Source organism: Pelodiscus sinensis, chromosome 4, assembly GCF_052426305.1.
Source record: "Pelodiscus sinensis isolate ZL-2025 chromosome 4, ASM5242630v1, whole genome shotgun sequence".
NCBI lineage: Eukaryota > Metazoa > Chordata > Testudines > Trionychidae > Pelodiscus > Pelodiscus sinensis.
The window spans coordinates 35,199,953-35,221,398 of record NC_143055.1 but is presented as its reverse complement, the minus strand read 5'-3'; the positions used below and the strand labels follow the sequence as shown (position 1 = coordinate 35,221,398).

Sequence of the window (21,446 nt, the reverse complement as noted above, 5' to 3'; positions counted from 1 at the left end):
ATGAGCCAGGTGTAGTGGCTGTGACTTTGCTCCCTCTTAAAGGGCCAGTGTTCTTGTTGAATAACTGTATTTTTAGGAAGAATTTGAAAGATTAATTGAGGAAAGGTGTTCCAGGCATTGCTGTCTACACGAAAAGAGTCAACATAGGACTTTTCCCATGCATACTCATTCTAGAAGAGAAGCTGCCATTTCATAAGCAGAATTGAGATATGTTAAATACTAATATTTGTTATATGCTTAAAAACAGTAACTATATCAGTGAACCCATTGGCATACACACCATATACACATTTGCCTACCTCACTTAGGAGGTATTTGTCATTTCATTTATGACTAATGATACAAACATTCTATTCTCTATTTTCCACATCTCTATAATATTACACTCATCTATTGACCACTGTTCCCTACTTTGACTGTATTCTACTTCATCTATGGATGCTGCCATGAAATACAATGTCCATACCTTTTTATAGCAAAAGGTACCTATAAGTAAAAGTTATAATTGTTTAAAATTTTTGAACATTTAAAAATGTACAGTAGGCACAAAGCATAAACTTAAAATGTACTAGTAGAAAACAACAGGAAGATTGATAGAAACCAACCTGTGCTTTCCTCATGTATACCAAGGGCTCCTTGATGTGCTCAGGAGGTGCTGCTGGATGACAGGGTGAAGGGAACCTTAAGAAAAACAAAATTATGTTTTGAATGTTCAAATTATTATTAAATACAGTGATATATTCAGCTCTTCAGAGTAATCTTTGAACAAATTTTCTCATCTCTATAATTATTTCTACAAGCAGTACAATTTATGCAGTAATAATTCTAGCCCATAATAAACCTCTAACCATAAAAAAAAATCAGTACCAATAAGTGAAACTCTACTTCCTATCTTTGCATTATAGATATTCACACTCTGAGGGTATGTCTACACTACAACACGAATTCGAACTAACTTAATTCGAATTAGTTAATTCGAACTAAGCTAATTCAAACTAGTGCATCTAGACCTAAAAGCTAGTTCGAATTAGCATTTTGCTAATTTGAACTAGCATGTCCACATTGAGTAGACCCTGAACCGAGGTTAAGGCTGGCCAGAAGCAGTGCCGGCAGGGCATCAGATTAGGACTTAGAGCGTGGAGCTGCTGCCTCAGGCTAGCCGAGGGCTGTGCTTAAAGGGACCCGACCCCCACCCCGGACAGACAGTTCTCAGGGGTTCCCCACTTGCAAAGCAGTCCTGGCTTGGAGTGCCCTGAGTACTCACACTCAGCACACATCACAGCACTCGGCCATCAGCCCGGCTGCACTTTCCACAGGCTGCCATCCGGGGGGGGGAGGGTCAATCGGGGGTCTGCAGGAGAGCTTCCACCCCGAGGAGCCTGCAGAGCTAGCCCAGTCCTCCCCATCGGGGGCTCGTACCCCATTCCTCCCTCACCTCCTTCCACTTACCCATCCCTACCCCCCCTTCCTGATGTACAAAATAAAGGACACGTGTGTTCAAAAATAGAAACTCTCTTTATTGAACAAAACTCGGGGAGATTGGGAAAAGGAGGTGGGAGAGAGGAAGAGAGAGGGTGGGAGAGGGGAGGGCAACTAAAATGATCAGGGGTTTGGAACAGGTCCCATATGAAGAGAGGCTAAAGAGTCTGGGACTTTTCAGCTTAGAAAAGAGGAGACGGAGGGGGGATATGATAGAGGTCTATAAAAGCATGAGTGGTGTGGAGAGGGTGCATAAGAAAAAGTTCTTCATTAGTTCCCATAATACAAGGACTAGAGGACACCGAATGAAATGAATGGGTAGCAGGCTTCAAACTAATAACAGAAAGTTGTTCTTCACAAAGCAAATAGTCAACCTGTGGAACTCCTTGCTGCAGGAGGCTGTGAAGGCTAGAACTAGAACAGCGTTTAAAGAGAAGTTAGATAAATTCTTGGAGGTTGGGTCCATGGAGTGGTATTAGCCAGGGGGTAGAAATGGTGTCCCTGGCCTCTGTTTGTGGAAGGCTGGAGATGGATGACACGAGACAAATGGCTTGGTCATTGTCTTTGGTCCATCCCCTCCAGGGTACCTACTGTTGGCCACTGTCGGCAGACAGGCTACTGGGCTAGATGGAACTTTGGTCTGACCCAGTACGGCCATTCTTATGTTTTTATGTTCTAAGCTCAGGGCTCAGGGTCGTGGGTCTCACTGGACTACCCTGATTTTCATGCAAACCTGCTCCTGGGTGGCCAGGCTGGCAGCTATCCTGCCCTAGACGGCCACTTTCCTGTGCCTAGTGCGGAGGTCGTGGATGAGGTCCACGATCTCCGCGCTAGACCAGTTGGGCGCCCGCTTCTTGCGGACCGGGACAGGCACCTGGGAGCCGCCAGCCTGGTCCCGGGAAGAGGCGGAGGGCTGGGTGGCAGCAGGTGGCTGGCTCGTGCCGTGCCAGGTGCAGGGTCTGCTGGCTGGGTGCTGACAGGCTTGCACCTGGCACGGGCACCGTAGCCAGATCGTGCCCCTTTAAGGGCTCCGGGGCCGGGAGGGGGGCAGAAGAGTTTCGCTGGTAGTGCCCAGAGTGGCCACCAGGGAAAGCTGGGAAGGGCTAGCCTCCCACTAGTTCGAATTAAGTGGCTACACAGCCCTTAATTCGAACTACTTAATTCGAACTAGGCGTTAGTCCTCGTAGAATGAGGTTTACCTAGTTCGAATTAAGAGCTCCACTAGTTCAAATTAAGTTCGAACTAGCGGTTTCTATGTGTAGCGCCTATCAAAGTTAATTTGAACCAACATCTGTTAGTGTAGGCATACCCTTATTTAGAAAAGAAATGGCAAAGGGTCCTGTAAATTTCAGGCATAGCTGAAATGTTCATAAACCCAAACAATAATTTCTGCCTTTTGGATAAGACAATGAATAATAATTTTGTAGACGATAATATAAACTTAAAGATGGAACGTCATATAAAAAAAGCAAAGAAATAAAAGACAGAAATGTAGGGGGTCTAGTGAAATACATGCTTTATATGGTAGAAAATTTAGTGACTGAAAATAACTCTAGGACCTCTTAATTACAACTGACAGAGGACACATAAAATACACAGTATTTTACAGAGATTATCTGGATTAAAGACATGCATGATTGTTCACCAAAGGGTAGCATATGACATCTCTACTGAGAGCTATATATCTACTGGCAGTCATAATAATTGCAAAATGTATGTAAATAATTAAGTACCTAAAATTGTGCTCTTAAGTGTGACTCATGGCCAATAAAGGAATAACCCAGATTCAGCCTTAAAGGACATTTTGGTAGATGTTTGTGCTTGTTTGTTCGCATGTATATTGTTAGAGGCTGACAATGTAATCAAATGACTCCTGTCTATACTGTAGTCATCTCTCTTTGAAATGTATAGTCTTACATTTAACTAGCTAAACTACCAATGATGCTTGGGAAATAGATCTATCTGGAAGACTTAAGGATTGCACATATTTCTCCTAAAGACACTGACTTGTGAAGAGAAGCATGGGACTAAATAAAGGCACCTGGGATCTGATCCATTTAATCTCAGACCTGCTTAAACTTCATCAGGTGAAGTTTGAGTCACAAGATTGAGGACTCCAAACCCCCTTGGATACACCCTGAATATAGACATTGGACTATAATTTATGGATGAATTCTGCAAGAACGCTTTGAAACTACAAAGTTGAACATCTCTACTACAAATCTGATCTCAGAACTTTATTCATGCCTGCATGTGTGCTGATCTTTTTTAACCAATACTATCTCTTTTCCTTTTTTTAACAAATTTTAATTTTGTCATAAAAATTGGCTATGAGCATACATTTGGGGTAACATCTGAAACAGTCATTAACTTTGGAGGTAATGTGTCTGATATTTTGGGATTGGTAGAACTTTCTTATATGATGAACAAAGATTTTCAGTAATTCTTGTCATATTTGACTTGGATGTCTGGGTGAAGGCCGAAGGCTGGGTTGCTTTAGAACAGCCTTTCCAAACGCTGGCCCTCGAACCAGGGCCGGGCCGCAGAGGCTGTCAGAGCTGAAGCCAACTTGTTCGTGGTGGCTCTGGGGGATGAGGTGAACCCCAGCCCTCAGAGCTTGTGGAACAAGTAGTTGCAGGGTCAGTGGGGTAGGATCAGGGATTGGTTCAACAGGCAGTCATGGAATTTGTGGAGCAAGGGGCACTGGAGCTAGTGGGGCAGGATCAGGAAGCACTGGGAGTGGCGGGGCAGGAACTGGGGAAATGGAGAGTTGTCAATTTAAGTCAGGGGTCACTGGGGGACAGCCTGCCAAGGTTGGTAGAGACAGTGGATGCAGAACAGGCTCCAGGCAAGACAGAAGTGGAGGACAAAAGGAAGTTGGCAACAGGGGGTCTGGGAAGCAAGACACAGTGGGCACTGGGGTGACAGACTTGGCAAGGTGGACTTCTGAAGTAATGGGGTTAGTGGGATATAGGACATAAGAACATAAGAACGGCCGTACTGGGTCAGACCAAAGGTCCATCTAGCCCAGTATCCTGTCTACCGACAGTGGCCAGCACCAGGTGCCCCAGAGAGGGTGGACTGAAGACAATGATCAAGCGATTTGTCTCCTGCCATCCCTCTCCAGCCTCTGACAAACAGAGGCCAAGGACACCATTTTATCCCCTGGCTAATAGCCTTTTATGGACCTAACCTCCATGAAATCATCTAGCTTCTCTTTAAACTCTATTATAGTCCTAGCCTTCACAGCCTCCTCTGGCAAGGAGTTCCACAGGTTGACTACACGCTGTGTGAAGAAGAACTTTCTTTTATTCGTTTTAAACCTGCTACCCATTAATTTCATTTGGTGTCCTCTAGTTCTTCTATTTAGGGAACTAATAAATAACTTTTCTTTATCGGCCCTCTCCACATCACTCATGATTTTATATACCTCTATCATATCCCCCCTCAGTCTCTTCTTTTCTAAACTGAAAAGTCCCAGTCGCTTTAACCTCTCCTCATCTGGGACCTGTTCCAAACCCCTAATCATTTTAGTTGCCCTTTTCTGAACCCTTTCCAAGGCCAAAATATCTTTTTTGAGGTGAGGAGACCACATCTGTACACAGTATTCAAGATGTGGGCGTACCATAGCTTTTACAGGGGCAGTAAGATATTCTGGGTCTTATTTTCTATCCCTTTCTTAATAATTCCTAGCATCCTATTTGCCTTTTTGACCGCTGCTGAACACTGCGTGGAAGTTTTCAGAGAACTGTCCACGATAACTCCAAGATATCTTTCCTGATTTGTCGTAGCCAAATTAGCCCCCATCATACTGTACGTATAGTTGGGGTTATTTTTCCCGATGTGCATTACTTTACACTTATCCACATTACATTTCATTTGCCATTTTGTTGCCCAATCACTCAGTTTGGTGAGATCTTTTTGGAGTCCCTCACAGTCTGCTTCTATCTTGACTATCCTAAACAGTTTTGTATCATCTACAAACTTTACTACCTCACTGCTTACCCCTTTCTCCAGATCATTTATGAATAAGTTGAAAAGGATTGGTCCCAGGACTGACCCTTGGGGGACACCACTAGTTACCCCTCTCCAATCTGAAAATTTACCATTTATACCTACCCTTTGTTTCCTGTCTTTTAACCAGTTCTCAATCCAAGAAAGGACCTTCCCTCTTATCCCACTGCCATGTAATTTACACAAGAGCCTTTGGTGAGGGACCTTGTCAAAGGCTTTCTGAAAATCCAAGTATACTATATCTACTGGATCCCCCTTGTCCGCATGTTTGTTAACCCCTTCAAAGAACTCTAACAGATTAGTAAGACAGGATTTCCCTTTACAGAAACCATGTTGACTTTTGTCCAATAAATTATGTTCTTCTACATGCTTCACAATTTTATTCTTTACTATTGTTTCGACTAATTTGTCCGGTACTGAAGTTAGACTTACCGGTCTGTAATTGCCAGGATCGCCTCTGGAGCCCTTTTTAAATATTGGTGTCACGTTGGCTACCTTCCAGTCATCAGGTATGGAAGCCGATTTAAAGGATAGGTTACAAACCACAGATAATAGCTCAGCGATTTCCCATTTTAGTTCTTTTAGAACCCTTGGATGAATGCCATCCGGTCCCAGAGATTTGTTAACATTAAGTTTTTCTATTTGTTCCAAAACCTCCTCTAATTACACTTCAATCCGGGACAGTTCCTCAGATTCATCACCCAAAAGGATGGTGCAGATTCAGGAATCTCCCCAACGTCCTCAGCCATGAAGACTGAAGAAAAGAAATAATTTAGTTTCTCCGCAATGGCTTTATCGTCCTTGATTGCTCCTTTTATAGCTCGATCATCTAGGGGACCCACAGGTTTTTTAGCAGGCTTCCTGCTTCTAATGTACTTAAAAAACATTTTGTTATTTCTTTTTGAGTTTTTGGCTAGCTGTTCCTCAAAATCTTTTTTTGCTTTTCTTATTACATTCTTACACTTGATTTGACAGTGTTTATGTTCCTTTCTATTTATCTCACTAGGATTGGACTTCCACTTCTTAAAAGATACCTTTTTGTCCCTCACTGCTTCTTTTTTTTATATGATAGGGGATATCATGTGACGGGTTTGGAAGGTTTTATAATACAGAAACAGAGTACCAGGACTGGACAGGGTCAGAGTAGGGATGTAAAGGACTAGTTGACTATCCAATAATGCTTATAAGATAGTTGACGGGATAGTAGACTAGTCACTTCCTCCCACTTGCTGCCTCTATCAAATAGAGGTGACAAGTGAGGGGTGGAAGAGGAGAGGATACTTTAAAGAGGCAGCTCCATTTGAAGCCTGGGGACAGACCCCTTGATCCATGCAGCACTGCCACTTTGAAACACCGCGTGCAGCCCAGCGTCGGGCTCCTCGCAGCATTTCAAAGTGCCATGTGGAGCCCAGGGTCAGCTGGGGACTCCCCCACTAACCGCAGGCTCTGTGTGGCGCTGCCGATTTGAAACACTGTGGGGAACCTAGTGTTAGGTGTGGAGCTCGGGATCAGCTACACTTCAAAGGCGGAGATGCCCTATTGACTAACTGAACAGTCGATGCAAAACGCATCAACTATTTGATTAGTCAATTAGTCAATACTTAACATCCTCAGGTCAGAGGGTTCTGGGGTTGGAGGTAGATGAATATGCAAATACAAAAATAAAATGACACTGGTCTGCCAAAAATTAGAGAATGGGTTTGCCGGTTTGTGGAATAAAAAGTGTTGGGAAATGTTTTGTTGGTTTCTAGGTAACCAATGTGGTAATACACAGACTGTTTTGTGCTGGTTTGGTAAATCTAAGTATTGAAATAACCTCCAGCTTTGGAGAGTGGCTTCCCTATTCTCTGGAGGTTAACTCTAATTGAGTAACCTCAGTTGGCTCCTCTGGCACCTCACTCACAGATAGATACCCAGAAGTTGACATACCTTCAGTTTTCCTTTCAGGCAGAAAGTAACAGACATCTATCTCCTTTCTGAGAATTAATGTATTGCATGGCTCCCAATGTATACTTATTTGTACACTATGCCACCAATGCAAGAAAAGATTATAAAACCTAGAAGAGATGAAATCTAGAGGAACATACAGCAGGGTGGGTGTCTTGTCTATGCATAAAGACAAAGGATTGTTCTGGTATATCATGAAGTGCAAAGCAACAAACTTAAACCCTCACCATGGGAGGGAAATTGACAACATGCTGGTGTCTCATGAAAGAAGGGTCACAACTTGACAGTAAAGCACTGCAAGGATCTGGGATAAGAGATATTCTACAAAACATGAGAATACATTGTTAATTAAATCTAGATTCTAGAATGCCATATTTGATTTGATTTTATATGTACTTTCTAAACTTCTATTTGTGCTTCACTTTAAACAAAAAAAGGAAAATTAGACACACACACCCAGCGAGACATATACATAATGGTCTTGAAAATAATAAAAAATATAAGACACATGTATAAATGTACATAAGGATATATAATAAACTCACACACTGAGTTCACTATAAACAGCATTCTGAAGCTTCTTTTCCCATCCTGTTTACATTGAAAAATAGAAGATGTTAATCACCTTATAAACAAGTAAACCTTTAAATATCTGAAGCATGACTCAAGGAAATTTTTCATATTTACTAAAGTTTATTGTCTTCAAATCAAATTTCATATCTACCTAAGTTTTCTGTCTCTCTTTCAGGTTCTTCCTAAAGACACAGGAGGAAATAACTACACTAACAGAAGGCTAAAACACAGAAGGTCAAAGTTAAAGATTGCATGTATTCCCGTATCTCTGTCCCTGGTTCAAAACATTACAATATAGTCTTCACATATATATCACACTTATTCACTCATAATATTATATACATTTTAAATTCAACTTTAGAGAAACAAATAATATGTTGTAATATACTGATTATTGTATTCTTCAGGCTAAAAGAATTTATGTTGTTAGCATAACAAATAGATGGTCATCCATTTTGGATATGGTGTTGACCAAAAGAGGACATGAGAACAGCAAAACTAGGACACCAGAATTCAAAAAGGCAGATGTTGAACAGCTCAGAAAAATAGTAAGGAAGGTACCATGGAAAGACCAGTTAGGGAAAAAAAGGAGTTGAATGGTCTGATGGTTTCTAAAACATGTAATACTAGAGGCTCAGTATCAAGCTATTCTGATGCAGAGGAAAGAAAAAAAAAGAAGTGAATGTGGCAGGACAAGAAACCAACAAGACGTAGAAGGGATTTGTCACCAAGGTAGTATACATGAGAACAGCAAGGCATTAAAAAAAAAATCAGGAAAACCAAGGCAAAGACTGAGTTACACCTGATAAGAAATGTCAGAAACAAGAAGGGGGTACAGGCAGTCCCTGACTTACGAATGGGGCTTTTCTCGCCCCGGAGCTCACGGGCGGCGGGTCCCCACCCGTGTCCTCCGGGGCGAGAAAAGCTTCTCCCGGTCTCCCTGATCTGCTGGGGGGGGGGGGTCCAGCAAAGCCACTGGACCCCCCCCCAGCAGACCAGGGACACCAGAGCAAAGCCGCCCAGGCGGCGGGAGTCCCGCTGCCTGGGCGGCTTTGCTCGCTTGCCCCAGAGCAAAGCCGCCCAGGCAGCGGGACTCCCGCCGCCTGGGCGGCTTCGCTCCTGTCCCCCTGGTCTGCTGGGGGGGTCCAGCAAAGCCACTGGACCCCCCCAGCAGACCAGGGACACCCGAGGCGGCGGCTTTGATCTGGTGTCCCTGGTCTGTTGGGGGGGTCCAGCGGCTTTGCTGGACCCCCCTCCCCCAGCAGACCAAGGGGACAGGAGCAAAGCCATGGAGCACACCCGCAGAGGGATAGCCCGGGCGCGCCTGGGCTTTCCCGCTGCGGACGTGCTCCGCGGCTTTGCTCTCCATCTCCCTGGTCTGCAGGGAGACGGGAAGCAAAGCCTTGGAGCACGCCTGCAGCAGGACAGCCCAGGCGCACTTGGGCTGTCCCGCTGCGGGCGTGCTCCGCGGCTTTGCTCCTGTCCCCCTGGTCTGCTGGGGGGAGGGTGCAGCTAGTGCCCCCCCCCCCCAGCAGACCAGGCTTTTCTTGCCTACCCCTAGGGTAGAGCAGCTGGGGGCTGCCGGGACCAACCCGGCAGCACCCCAGCTGCTCTGCCCCAGGCGTCCTGATTCAGCCGCTGCTGGTCAGTTTCAGCAGCGGCTGAATCAGGACGCCTGGGGCAGAGCAGCTGGGGTGCTGCTGGGTTGCTCCAGTAGCGCCGAGGAGCCGCGCTACTGGAGCAACCCAGCAGCACCCCAGCTGCTCTGCCCCAGGCGTCCCCAAGTCAGCCGCTGCTGAAACTGACCAGCGGCTGACTACAGGAAGCCCGAGGCAGAGTTGCTCTGCCCCGGGCTTCCTGGAATCAGCTGCTGATCAGTTTCAGCAGCAGCTGACTTGGGGACGCCTGGGTTTCTTAAGTTGAATCTGTATGTAAGTCAGAACTGGCATCCAGATTCAGCCGCGGTTTAAACTGATCAGTTTCAGCAGCAGCTGACGCCAGTTCCGACTTACATAAAGATTCAACTTAAGAACAAACCTACAGTCCCTATCTTGTACGTAACCCAGGGACTGCCTGTATTCAAATATGTCAAAAAATAACAAGGATGGTGCAAGTCCACTACTCAATGGAGAAGGTGAGCAGGTATGGGCAGATGATAGGGAAGCAGAGCTGCTCATTGCCTAATTTGCTTTAGTCTTCACACAACAAAGTAACAAGTGACTGGACACTAGCAAAGTTATCATAGACAAAGGGGAAGGAATCCAGGTTGGAATAAGTCAAGACCACAGCAGACATCTTCTAACTAATCTGAATTAATGTGAGTGGGGCCTGATGCTATTCACCCCAGATGCTGAACAATTAGCTGAAGACATCTCAGAGCCCCATCCACTCTTGGGGTGGGGTAAGAGTAATTACTTCCCTACAGCCATGTCTTTGTAATCACCCCTTGTTTTGGGGTACCATGGCCTAGTGACAAATGTGAACATGGCCACACTTTTGCTCAGGGTTGCATGGTCTGATGACCAATGTCAGGGAAACAACCCCTTCCAACAGGACTGTGGGACCCAATGCCAATATAATCACGCAGTTTAGCCAGGATTTATGGACTAATGGTAAGAGTCAGTGTGGCTACCTGGCTCAGCAAGGCCATGTGACCCAGTGGCAAGAGTCAGTAGGCCTATCCTCTCTCAGGGCTAATGTGGCCCAATGACCAGAGTCAGGATAACTGCCCATTGCCATTAGGGATGTAAAATCTTGTTTAATTGTTTAACCAGGTAAGCTTGACAGGGGAGTGGGCAGGGGAAGAGGTACAGACATGGGCTGCTCTGGACAGCTGAAGCAACCTCTGCCTATGCCACGCCCAGGCCCAGCTCAGACAGGGGCTGCTCTGGCTGGGCTGGAGCACCACTGTCTGCATCAGGCCCCTACCCCAATGGCCAGAACCAATCTTACTGTCAACTTTCAGATCTGTGTGACCCAATGGCCTAATTCAGTATAAGGACACTCTTCAGTAGGACTGTTTGATCTGGCAGCTGGTCAGGGGAGCGGACTACCACCTCTGTGTCTGTGTTAGCCAGGTAGAGGAATATGGATCCTCCCTGATTGACCTAGTTCAGGCCTGGGCAAAATATGGCCTGCCAAGCCACCGGATCCAGCCTGCAGACCACCCTGCCAGGACCCTCAGGCTCACAACTGCTGTGGTTTAAAGCGCAGTCCATGAGCTCTCTGATCTGCATGGAGGGGAGCCTTCATGTAATCTCTCCATCCCCCAGCCCAATACTCAGCTCCAATTGGCTGCATTTTCAAACGATCTGGGGCTGCAACAGGCAAGGAGTCCAGCCTGCCTTGGGGGTGCTGCAGGACTACTGGCCGGGAGATGCTTAGGTATGTGCCTCCCAACCAGACCTTGCCTCTGGCACCCCACCCTCTCCTACATTCTAACTCCCTCCCCCGGTCACCATCCAAACCTTCTATACCCCCCTACCCGAGGTCACAACTCCCTCCCAGACTCTGTAGCCCCTGGTACACATCTCCCCCAGACCAGAATCCTCTCCTACACCCAAACACCCTCCTAGACCCTGCCCCCCATTCCCCTGCCCCAGATCACCACCCAAACCCTCTGCAGTATGCACCCTCTTTTCCTATTGTCTCAAGTCACAATTCCCTCCCAGACTTTGCATCTCCTCCTAGAGCCCATTCTCCAGGCCAGAACCTCCCTTACCCTTCAGCCCTATCCCCTGACCCAGGTCACAATCCCCCTCCTTCACCCAAACTCCCTCTCAGACTTTATACCATCTCCTATACCCCAGCCCCTTATCCCATGCATCCTTTGCACTCAACCTCCATCTTAGACCCCACATCTCCTCAACAGAAAAGTGAGGCACTTGACCACTTTTCAAAATCTTGGAGTGGTCCCCCACCAAAAATTATTGCCCACCTCTGACTTAGTCCCAGCTCAGGGTACTGTCATTAGCAAGTATGCCCAGAAGGGAATCTCCCTGAAACACGCCAACTTCACTCAGCTCAATAAGTAGTCCACCTCAGTCACTCCTTGGGCACCCTCTGGAGGCTCAGCATCTCTGGTTTCCAGTGACTGGCACTTCCACAGTTCCCAGGCTGTAACTTGCAATGTGTATCCTCCCTTTTCAGCAGTTAGCCTTAAATGAGCTGAGCTGTTTCCTTTTACACCTGGTCTCCACCTAGAGTATGCCCAGTAGGGCTGAAGGGGCCTGGTCTCCTGGGCCTAGAGAGTATAGTAAATCCTCACAGTACCAGTGCAGGGCAAGCATGCCCTGTTACACACTGGAAATAAGGCCCCAGAAGACTGGAAAAGGGCTAACAGTGTCTATCTTTTAAAAGGGGGAAAAGGAGAAGCCAGGAAACTATAGACTAGTCAACCTGATCTTGCACTGAAGGATGAGATGATCATTAGGAGCCAGCATGTATTTACTCAGAACAAATCAGGGCAAAATAGCTTAATCTCCTGCTTTGAAACAGTAACCAGTTTCTACTAGTCCAAATCTGGACATAGTCCACAATCTGGACTTCAGCAAGGCTTTGGACACCATCCCAAGAACGCTCACTGGAACTACCATTAATTGGTTAAATGACTGCAACAAGAGTAGCTATTAATGGAACTATACCAAATTGGAAGGAGGTCTCATGTAGGCTACCACAATGATCTGTTCCGGGCCTAGTGTCTTTATTAATGACGTGGATGTAGAAAAAAAGCATACTAATCAAATTTGCGGATGACACAGAGTTGGGGGGTGGGGTTTGCATAGTTGGAGGCTAGAGCTAAACTTCAAAAATATTTGATAAATTGGAGAACTGACCTATAGACAACAAAATGAAATTTTAAAAAGACAAATGTAAAGTGCTACACATAGGGAAGAAAAAACACACACAAATACAGAATGCGAGAAACTGGCATGGCATCACTGCCGTGAAAGATCAGTAAATTGTGGTGGATCACAACCTCAACATGAGTCACCAATGTGATGCTGCTGCAAAAAAAGCAAATGCATTTTTGGATTGCATTAAAAAGACACAGGATGCAAGTTATAGATGATGGTAGTGTTCTACTCAGCTCCGATTAAGCTTCAGCTGGAGCCATGTATAGAATGCACAGAAATGATATAGAGACTCATAGACTTTAAGGTCAGAAGGGACCATTATGATCATCTAGTCTGACCCCCTGTACAATGCAGGCCACGGAGTCTCACCCACTCTCTCCTAGAAAGGATCTAGAAGAAAGCAACAAAGGTGATCCAAGACATGTAATACAAGCAGCATGAGCAAAGGCTGAAGGAACTGGTATGTTTAGTTTGGAAAAAAAGGAGATTAAGGAGGGATACTTTCAAATTCTTTAAAGCAGTGTCTCCCAATTTTATTTGGCCATAGAATCCTTTTAAACTCAGAAGAATTTCGAGGAACCCTTAGGGAAAATTTGTCAAGTAAAAAAAAAAAAAAAAGAGCCGCCGGACCTGAATGCCATGACACCTCCCTACCCCCAAATAAGTAAGGATAATAATAATGAACAAATGCTAAATAAGGTCATGAGATCAACATTTAGTTTAATTGCACATATTTACAAACAAAAATCACATTTAATGTATACAAAAAAATAAAGCTTAAAAACTAATATGAATTATATTGGCAGTTTTCAATGTAAAGAGAGGTTTTTCTTCTTTTCTTGGCAAATTCTTTTTATATATTGTTTAATACTAAAAGATTGGATTTGCATATCTGGTACTGCATTCGGTTGATTTCTGTATTTTGTTTTTGTTGCTGCATCATTCGAGAATCCAATTTCACACAAGTATGTGCTGGTGAAGGTTAACAACTGATGAATTGCATATCTTGATAAAGCTGAATATTCTTGACATAAGCCGCCCCAAAATGTAATCAGAGAAACGACTTTAAATTTTTGTATTAATTGGCCATCTGAAGTGATTTCGATTAGGTTTTCACAATCTTGCACAGAAAAGCTGACTGACTTCCATGTTATACTTAATGGATTTTAAATCCAGTTATTGTTGTCATTTATGGTTGGAAAATACTTCATGATGTTTGTGTATAAATCACAAAGATGATCTGCAATGTCCTGGCCAGGAGGAAGAACACAGGAGGGGCAGAGCATCAGGCCAGGAGGGAGGGTACAAGAGGAGTCTTGGGGCAGGGTGTCTGGCCAGAAGGGAGGGTACAAGAGGAGTCTTGGGGAAGGGTTTCAGAGCAAGCTGGGAATGCAGGCTCTTGGTGGGGGAAGGGGAGTTAGGGGGATATGGGTGTGGGGTCTGGGCATAAGGTGGGACACTTACCTGGTTTGGCACCCTGCTGCAGCAGGGAAAGCCTCCAGGCAGCATGCTCTTGTTTCTGGGGGGGGGGGCAGTCTTCCCCTCCCCCATGCAGCAGGGAACCCAGTGAAGCTGCAGCACTAGGACATGCTTCCCGCTGGCAGGGCGGAGGAAGGTGTAGAAACCCTGACCTTTCCCACCAGATCAAACTCTGCCACTTCCCCAGCAGGCTGGGAGGGTCACAGGGGAGAGAGAACAGCAGCACATGGAGGGCAGTGAGCCCGAGCATGCCCTGAAGGGGGGGGGAAGACAGCAGAGCCCAAGCATGCCCCGAGGGGTGTGGTGGGGACGACAGCAGAGTCCAAGCACACCCCGAGGAGTGGAGGGGGGGGGTGAGGAGGGGGGACAGCAGAGCCCAAGCTGGATTCCACGCAGGCAGCAGGTAAAAAACACGTCAAGGTCCGAGAGCAGCTCCTTGGCTCTGGCCACTCCTCCTCCTCCCTCTTCCAGCAGCAGCAGCCGCCGCCACTGTAAACACTGTCGCCTCCACATGAGGAGAAGGCGGCTGCAAGACACCGGGACAGGGCAGTCCTGCAGAGTGAGGATAGGCCACGCCATGCACGGGGATGGGGCAGCCGCAGTGGGTGGCAGAGCGGCCAAAGTCACATGGCCCCAGAAACCCATACTCGCCAGCAAAGCCCCGATGGAAGCTGCCTACAGGTTCTGCATGGGGCAGGGGAGCTGAATTTTTTCACGGAACCCCAGGATTTCATGGAGCACCATTTGGGAAACTCTGCTTTAAAGGCTGGCATAAACAAATATGGAGAAAAAATGTTTTCTCTTGCCACAGAGGGCAGAACAAAAGGCAATGGGTTCAAACTACAGCATAATAGATTTAAATTAAATCTGAGGAAAAACTTCTTAATCACAAGAACTGTAGGACAACGGAACAGAATGCCCAAGGAAGTTACAAACGCTCCTTCATTAAAGGTTTCTAAAAAAAAGACAAAGTAACCATCTGTCTTGCATGGTACAGAGGAGAGATCTTAAGCTTCCTTGCACAGTAACCAGCCCCAGGAGGGGGACCTTCCATCTAAACCCTGCTACCCAGGGCTGAATCCCTCAGGCTTTGACCCCGGACCCCAGCAAATCCAACACCAGTCTTGGCAACCCAATTAAAACAGGATTGTGACCCACTTTGGAGTCCTGACCCACAGTTTGAGAACTGTGATATAGACACAACAAATCCTACATTTTGACAGGTGGGTAGATTAAATGACCTTTGTGGTCCCTTCAAATCTATGGTTCTATGTTCTTGTTTTAATAGTCTGAAAAAATGTTCCTAGACTTCAAAAATGGTAAAATCAATTTTCTGTAAGCTTTGTATTTTAAGATTCTTTTATTTGTGCAAGGAGTTTTTCCATCTGCAGACAGGCTTCTGAAAAGTACTGTAGAATATCAAGCCTCTGCCTTGCAGAATTTATAATGTTCTTCAGCAAGGTAGTCAATCATATGCCTAACTTCAGTGGGACTACTCACATGCTGAAAATTCACCAGCTTAAGTTGCTTTCTAAATTGGGGTATGTCTACACAGTGCAGCTATTTCGGGATACCAGAGGTATCCTGAAATAGCTACCTAGAGTCTTAACAAGCTGCCCGTTATTTCAAAATATTTTTCAAAATAATGGGTGCGCTACTTTGGCATCCCTGTAATCCTTGTTCCACAAAGGTTAAGGCATGTCTCAAAATAGTGCATTATTTCAAAATTTGATGCTATGTAGACATGCCAAATTTCAAAATAAGCTATTTCGAAATAGAATTGAAATAAGAGACAATTTGCTGGGGTTGCCTGCCCCTTGAGAGTGGTGGGTTGGTGAGCGTTGCAGGAGGTGCAGACCCCTAGCGTTTTAAAAAGAAGACAGTCTGAGCCCTAGTTTGCAATGCTTTCAAGATCTACTGCTTTGCAACATTTTAAAAAAAGAGCATGTACATTCTAGGGATATAAGCAAGCAGTTGACTACTCTCATTTCCCCCGTCCCTTTACTGTCTCCAAATTAGAGGCAGCAAGAGGGTGGGGAGCAGGAGCCAGTGCTGGGGAGAACTGGCTTAAAAGCCAGTTCTCCCCAGCACTGTCTCTGCAATGCCACCTGCCCGCCCCTTTGCTGCTATAGAAGCAGCAGCATGGGGTGGGGGTGAGACAGGGGAGGCTGCTCCAGCAGCAGCCCCTGTCCCCAGTCAGTCACCACAGACAGGTAGGGTACCTGCTCAGCCAGCAGCAGTCCCTAAGTCCCAGCTCATACCGAGACAAACCCCGCTGCGGCTCTGCAATTTAAAATGCAGTAGGAGCTGAGGGGCAGGATGCTGGGCTCCTACTACATTTTAAATTGCAGAGCTGCAATGGGGTTCAGTCCCATGCAAGCTGGGATTGAGCCAGCTGTGCTCCCCTATTGACAACTCAATTAGTAAAATAACGGCATTTTAATATCCCTAGTCCATTCTAATCTGGAATTACAGAACATTAGAGCTATATTTATTCATAGAATGTTTATACATCTACAGATTCACCAACTAAATTGCATGAATTATTACAAACCTGAGGTCTTCAGAAATTCCTTAATATCTTCCTTTAGCGATTCAAGTTTAATTTCTGGTTTGTGCAGACTACCCTAATAAACAAACAAAAAAGCAGAGGGAAGAGTAAGCTTTCTATTTTTAATTATGATAGAAATATTCTCACAACTACACAGGTAAAAGTAATATGCACAAGAGGAATACGTTGTAATTGTTCTGATCTTAAATGTTCTGAGTTCAGAGCATATGGAATTTCAGCCATTACATTGCATCTGGATGATAACAATGGTAGGATTTATCATACATAGATGTAATATATGGAAACTGTGAGTTGTAGACCTGGGGTACTAGACCAGTGGTCCCCTACCTTTTGGGGCTGCCGGGCGCCCGGGGGCGGGGCCACTCACGTGCCAGGCACACAGGGGCAGGGCCACATACGCGCCTGTGGGTGGAGCCGCACACATGCCCGAGGGCAGGGTCACCCATGCGCCGCACTCCCAGGGTCAACGCCGCTCCTGTGCCACACCCCCAGGGGTGGGACAGCCCATACGCCACACGCCCAGGGCCGGCGCCGCTCCTGTGCCGCGTGCCTAGTTGTGGGGATGCCCATACGCCGTGCGCCCGGGGCCAGCACAGCCTTTTCGCCGTGCACCCGGGGGCAGGGCCACCCATACGCTGCACGCCCAGGGGCCGGCACCGCCCAGGCACCACATGGGCACTACGTTGGGGACCACTGGTCTAGACTACACCTCTCTGTCAACAGAGAGATGTAGATTAGACACGTTGAAATTGCTAATGAAGCAGGGACTTAAACATCACACGCTTCATTAGCATAAACATGTCTGCCGCTTTTTTCCAAAACATAGCTTTTTCGGAAAAAAACCACGGTCTAGATGGGGATCTGTTGAAAAATAAATCCTTTTTTGAACGATCCTGTATTCCTCAATAATGAGGTTTACAGGATCTTTCGAAAAAGGGTTTATTTTTCGACAAATCCCCTTCTAGACTGCTGTTGTGTTTTTTTAAAAGCTCAGTTTAAAAAAAAAAGCGGTGGCCATGTTTATGCTAATGAAGCATGGGATATTTAAATCCCTGCTTCATTAGCAATTTCGACGTGCCTATTCTACATCGCTCTGTTGACAGAGAAGTGTAGTCTAGACACAGCCTTGGATATTGCAAAAGAGAAAGGAACATAAAAAGATACAAGAGCATTACAATACAGTGAAAATAAATGTAAATAAGTTTGAATAAGATTTGTCAAGACTAAAGAGATACTTTAAAGCGCGGGGCAGACCACTGCCAAACTTCCAGGCTAAACTCGAATCTGGTCTACACACAAAATTTTAACAGTACAAATGAGTAATTTTATAGCAATATAATTAGACCAGTGCTAGTTTTTGTGATGGCTGTTTCATATAATTTTAAACCTGCCATATTGATCTAACTTCGACTTACAAACGTGGTGCTGGCTAAACGGATATAAGCAGTTTTAAATTGCTATTAAAGAATTTACCACAAAAGTTGCACTGGTTTAATTAAACCAAATTAAATTACACCATTACTTACAACCTCTTTGTAGACATAACATCAATCTTAAGGATGAAAGAGGCCTCTCTACCTGAGCCAGGCTAACTTCATTCCCATCCTAAGCCTCCAAAAGAAGAGCTAGCCTCTACCTAAATGAAGCTTACAAACAGTGGCTGATTACTGAATGACCCATTAGGACCTGCGGTCAGGAGCTTCATCCAATTTAAGGGCCCACAGGAGCACCAGAACTCTGGCCTCTCAACCCTACTCCTCCACTTCCCTGACACCTCACGCTCTGGCCTAGCTGAAAGATGAAGCCTGAAGTAGGGTAAGCCTATTCCCCCTACCCCCACACAGAGATGGAGATGTTGCTTGTCCCCGCTACACAGGGCAGAGCTGGCCCTGCACCATATGGAGTTGGTCTGAGAGGGACCCCAACTCCCCCTGCAGCACAGAGCTGATACAAGCCCCTTTCCTGCCTCTCTTTCTGCCCCACCATATGCCATCCTGAATGTTCATCCATGCCCCCAGGGGCAATGTTCTCTCTAAGCTATGTGGCAGCATGGCCCTACACGGAGCCCTTCCCCCAGCCAGGCAGCTCTGTGCACAGAGCCTTGAGTCCCTGACTGGACAGGGCTCATTAAGTAGTTATGGGGCCACACTATCATGCAAGTTAGAGGGTACCTCCCCTAGGGGGATGTGTACCACCCCCACCCCCAGTTTGGAGACTACTACCTAAGCTGTGGTAAGAGCCACCCAGAGAAACTAGCTGTTAGGAGCCCCAGACTCTCAACCTGGCATGAGTGGGGCACTGGGTGCCCAAAGAAACCCCCTGCCTATATGCCTGTCCCCAAGCGCATGTTATCCAGGGCTCGCTGAGCAGCTTTTATCACATCCCAGCTTCTGGAAAAGATAGGGGGCAAGTTCTTGGGAAGAAAGAGTAGAGCAACAGATGGGAATCCATGGTGGTGAAAGGATGTGAGGGACCCAGATGTTCTTTCTGCTCAGAGCCCCAATAAATCTTAATCTGCCTCATTTTACAAACTAGTAATCTTTCAAGACAGGAGGAAGCTTTATAATGTGTTAGCTCCAGTCCCAGTAGGATCTACACAATCAGTGCTCATTCTGACTCAAAAAGGAGTTTCCTAGTTGGCAGCCAACATTCCTGTGCAGTTTTTCCAGTTCAAATGTATTAGCTCAGGGTAAAGGAGAAACAGCTCAACAGACCATACCCTTAATTACCAAGGGAAATATGAAAGGAAACTAGTTCTAATTATTATCTATTATGTCTTGTACAAATCAATCCCCCACACTCTCCATAGGAGAAAAAAAAAATTCTGCAGTATTTAGCATCTTCTATTCATAATGGAAGGAATTCACTAACTATTTGGATGTATATTTAATCACATATATTATCTAATTGGAATAGCTATGTAGATTTAGAACACTCGTGATATTTTATTGGTCTATGTGTTTCCTATTAAATTAAGGAAAAGGAAGCACAACAAAATCCCTTAATCCTAATCTTAGAATTAGTAGCAAATTAAAATTGCATAGCACATTTTAACAATTACTACAATAGTGACAAGTGCTAATTACGGGAAGAATAATTCTGAATGACATCGAAATCTCCATTCTAATAATATTGCCTACTAAATTGCTCCATACATTTATTTCTTGAGTGGGGAAAGGGTGGAAAGATTTTTTTTCAAGTTTCCTTTTCTGTCCAACAGCGAAGCCCTAGGACTGTTCAGAATACCATGGTTTGGAGTATGAACACACTTTATCCTAACAGCTCCATGCTTTTAATCCTGAGATTGACCTACTTTTACATTTCATGAATGGATATCATACTCTCTTCGCTCCTTTTTCAGCTGTATATTCAACTGATTTGACTATATAAAGTAATAACGTGCTGACCAATTAATAGTTCTAGACATTATCTAAATATTTTCAGACTTCCATGCTTAGATAAGTGCTATGACTTTTGCATATGTTCTCTGGCTAGATTCACATAAGTGTCAAACATTTTTAGCTTTAATCACTGGTATCTCCATATATCATCATTATAAAATTCTTTCTTAAGACCGCTTTGAGGAAATGTCCTGTTTTGCTTGGGAGGTAATTTATTTTACCAAAACCCAGAATAGTCCAAGTGCTGATTTTTGTCAGATTTTCAGAAAAAAGTTATAAACATGTCTGAGCAAATTTAGTGTCTAGCTCTCCCCATGCATTGTACAAAAAGGCTGGGTACCTAACTGTGGGCTATGAATTCCAGTGGGCAGAAGGGGCATTTAAGAGAGTTAAAGTTCCCTTTATGAAGCTAGACTTCGGTCCCTCTCATCTAATTACAATACTATGCTTCAGGAGTACTGTATATTCAAATATTTTTAATACTCTTGGGTTACAGTCAATTTGCCATAAGAGTGAATTATCAAAGATAACTGTGAATGTTTATGCAGGGTGCTAGCATCTGACATGATTTGATGTCAAAGAGCCCTGAAATGTTAGAGATTTATTGCCAACATCAGTTGCTGATTCCACTTGCTGATTCACCTATGTGCTTAACAACTTAGTTATCCTAAATACAATTAATATATCACAAATGAAAATTCAAGAAATAAAGGAGAATTCTTTCTTTTTTGTACCCCCAAAACATAATTGACTCATCTCTCTACTCAGAGTCTAAAGACATTCATAAACTTCATTCTTAAGAAATCTAATTTTCAAAAATTTTGTAAGTTGACAACAGAAACAGTTTTTTTGGCTCTGTCTCCTAGCACTTAAAAAAAAGTTAAAAACATATTAATGAGTATCGCAAGAATTCTGGTATTATTTTAAATATTAGTTCCCCAATGTTTTAATTAGGCTCAATAAATATCACTAACTCTAAAAAACTCTGGACACAAACTGTAACAGGGCACTATATGCACACAAAAATCTTGACTTACACTATCTGATAAGTGTCAGGATGTACATACAAATGTGTATATAAAAAATTTGAAGAGTGATTTTTGAATGATTTGAAGGTTTACTGTG

General features: G+C 44.8%; 1 protein-coding gene across 5 annotated transcripts in view; it reads right to left on the bottom strand.

Moving 5' to 3' along the window:
• TBC1D19 (TBC1 domain family member 19) overlaps positions 1 to 21,446 on the bottom strand; it is a 125,825-nt gene that overhangs the window by 101,134 nt on the left and 3,245 nt on the right. For 4 of the 5 annotated variants that reach the window (XR_016349404.1, XM_075930614.2, XM_006138181.5 and 1 more), the window contains exons 2-4: positions 16,903 to 16,975; positions 7,986 to 8,031; positions 606 to 681 (exon numbers count right to left, since the gene is read on the bottom strand). Coding sequence is in view for 4 of the 5 variants with exons in the window: in XM_075930614.2 (XP_075786729.1) it covers positions 606 to 681; positions 7,986 to 8,031; positions 16,903 to 16,975 (195 nt within the window). In the remaining variant the exon portion in view is untranslated. Of the gene's footprint in view, positions 1 to 605; positions 682 to 7,667; positions 7,762 to 7,985; positions 8,032 to 16,902; positions 16,976 to 21,446 lie in introns of those variants that run through there. The other variant, XM_014581119.4, reaches the window with a different exon arrangement.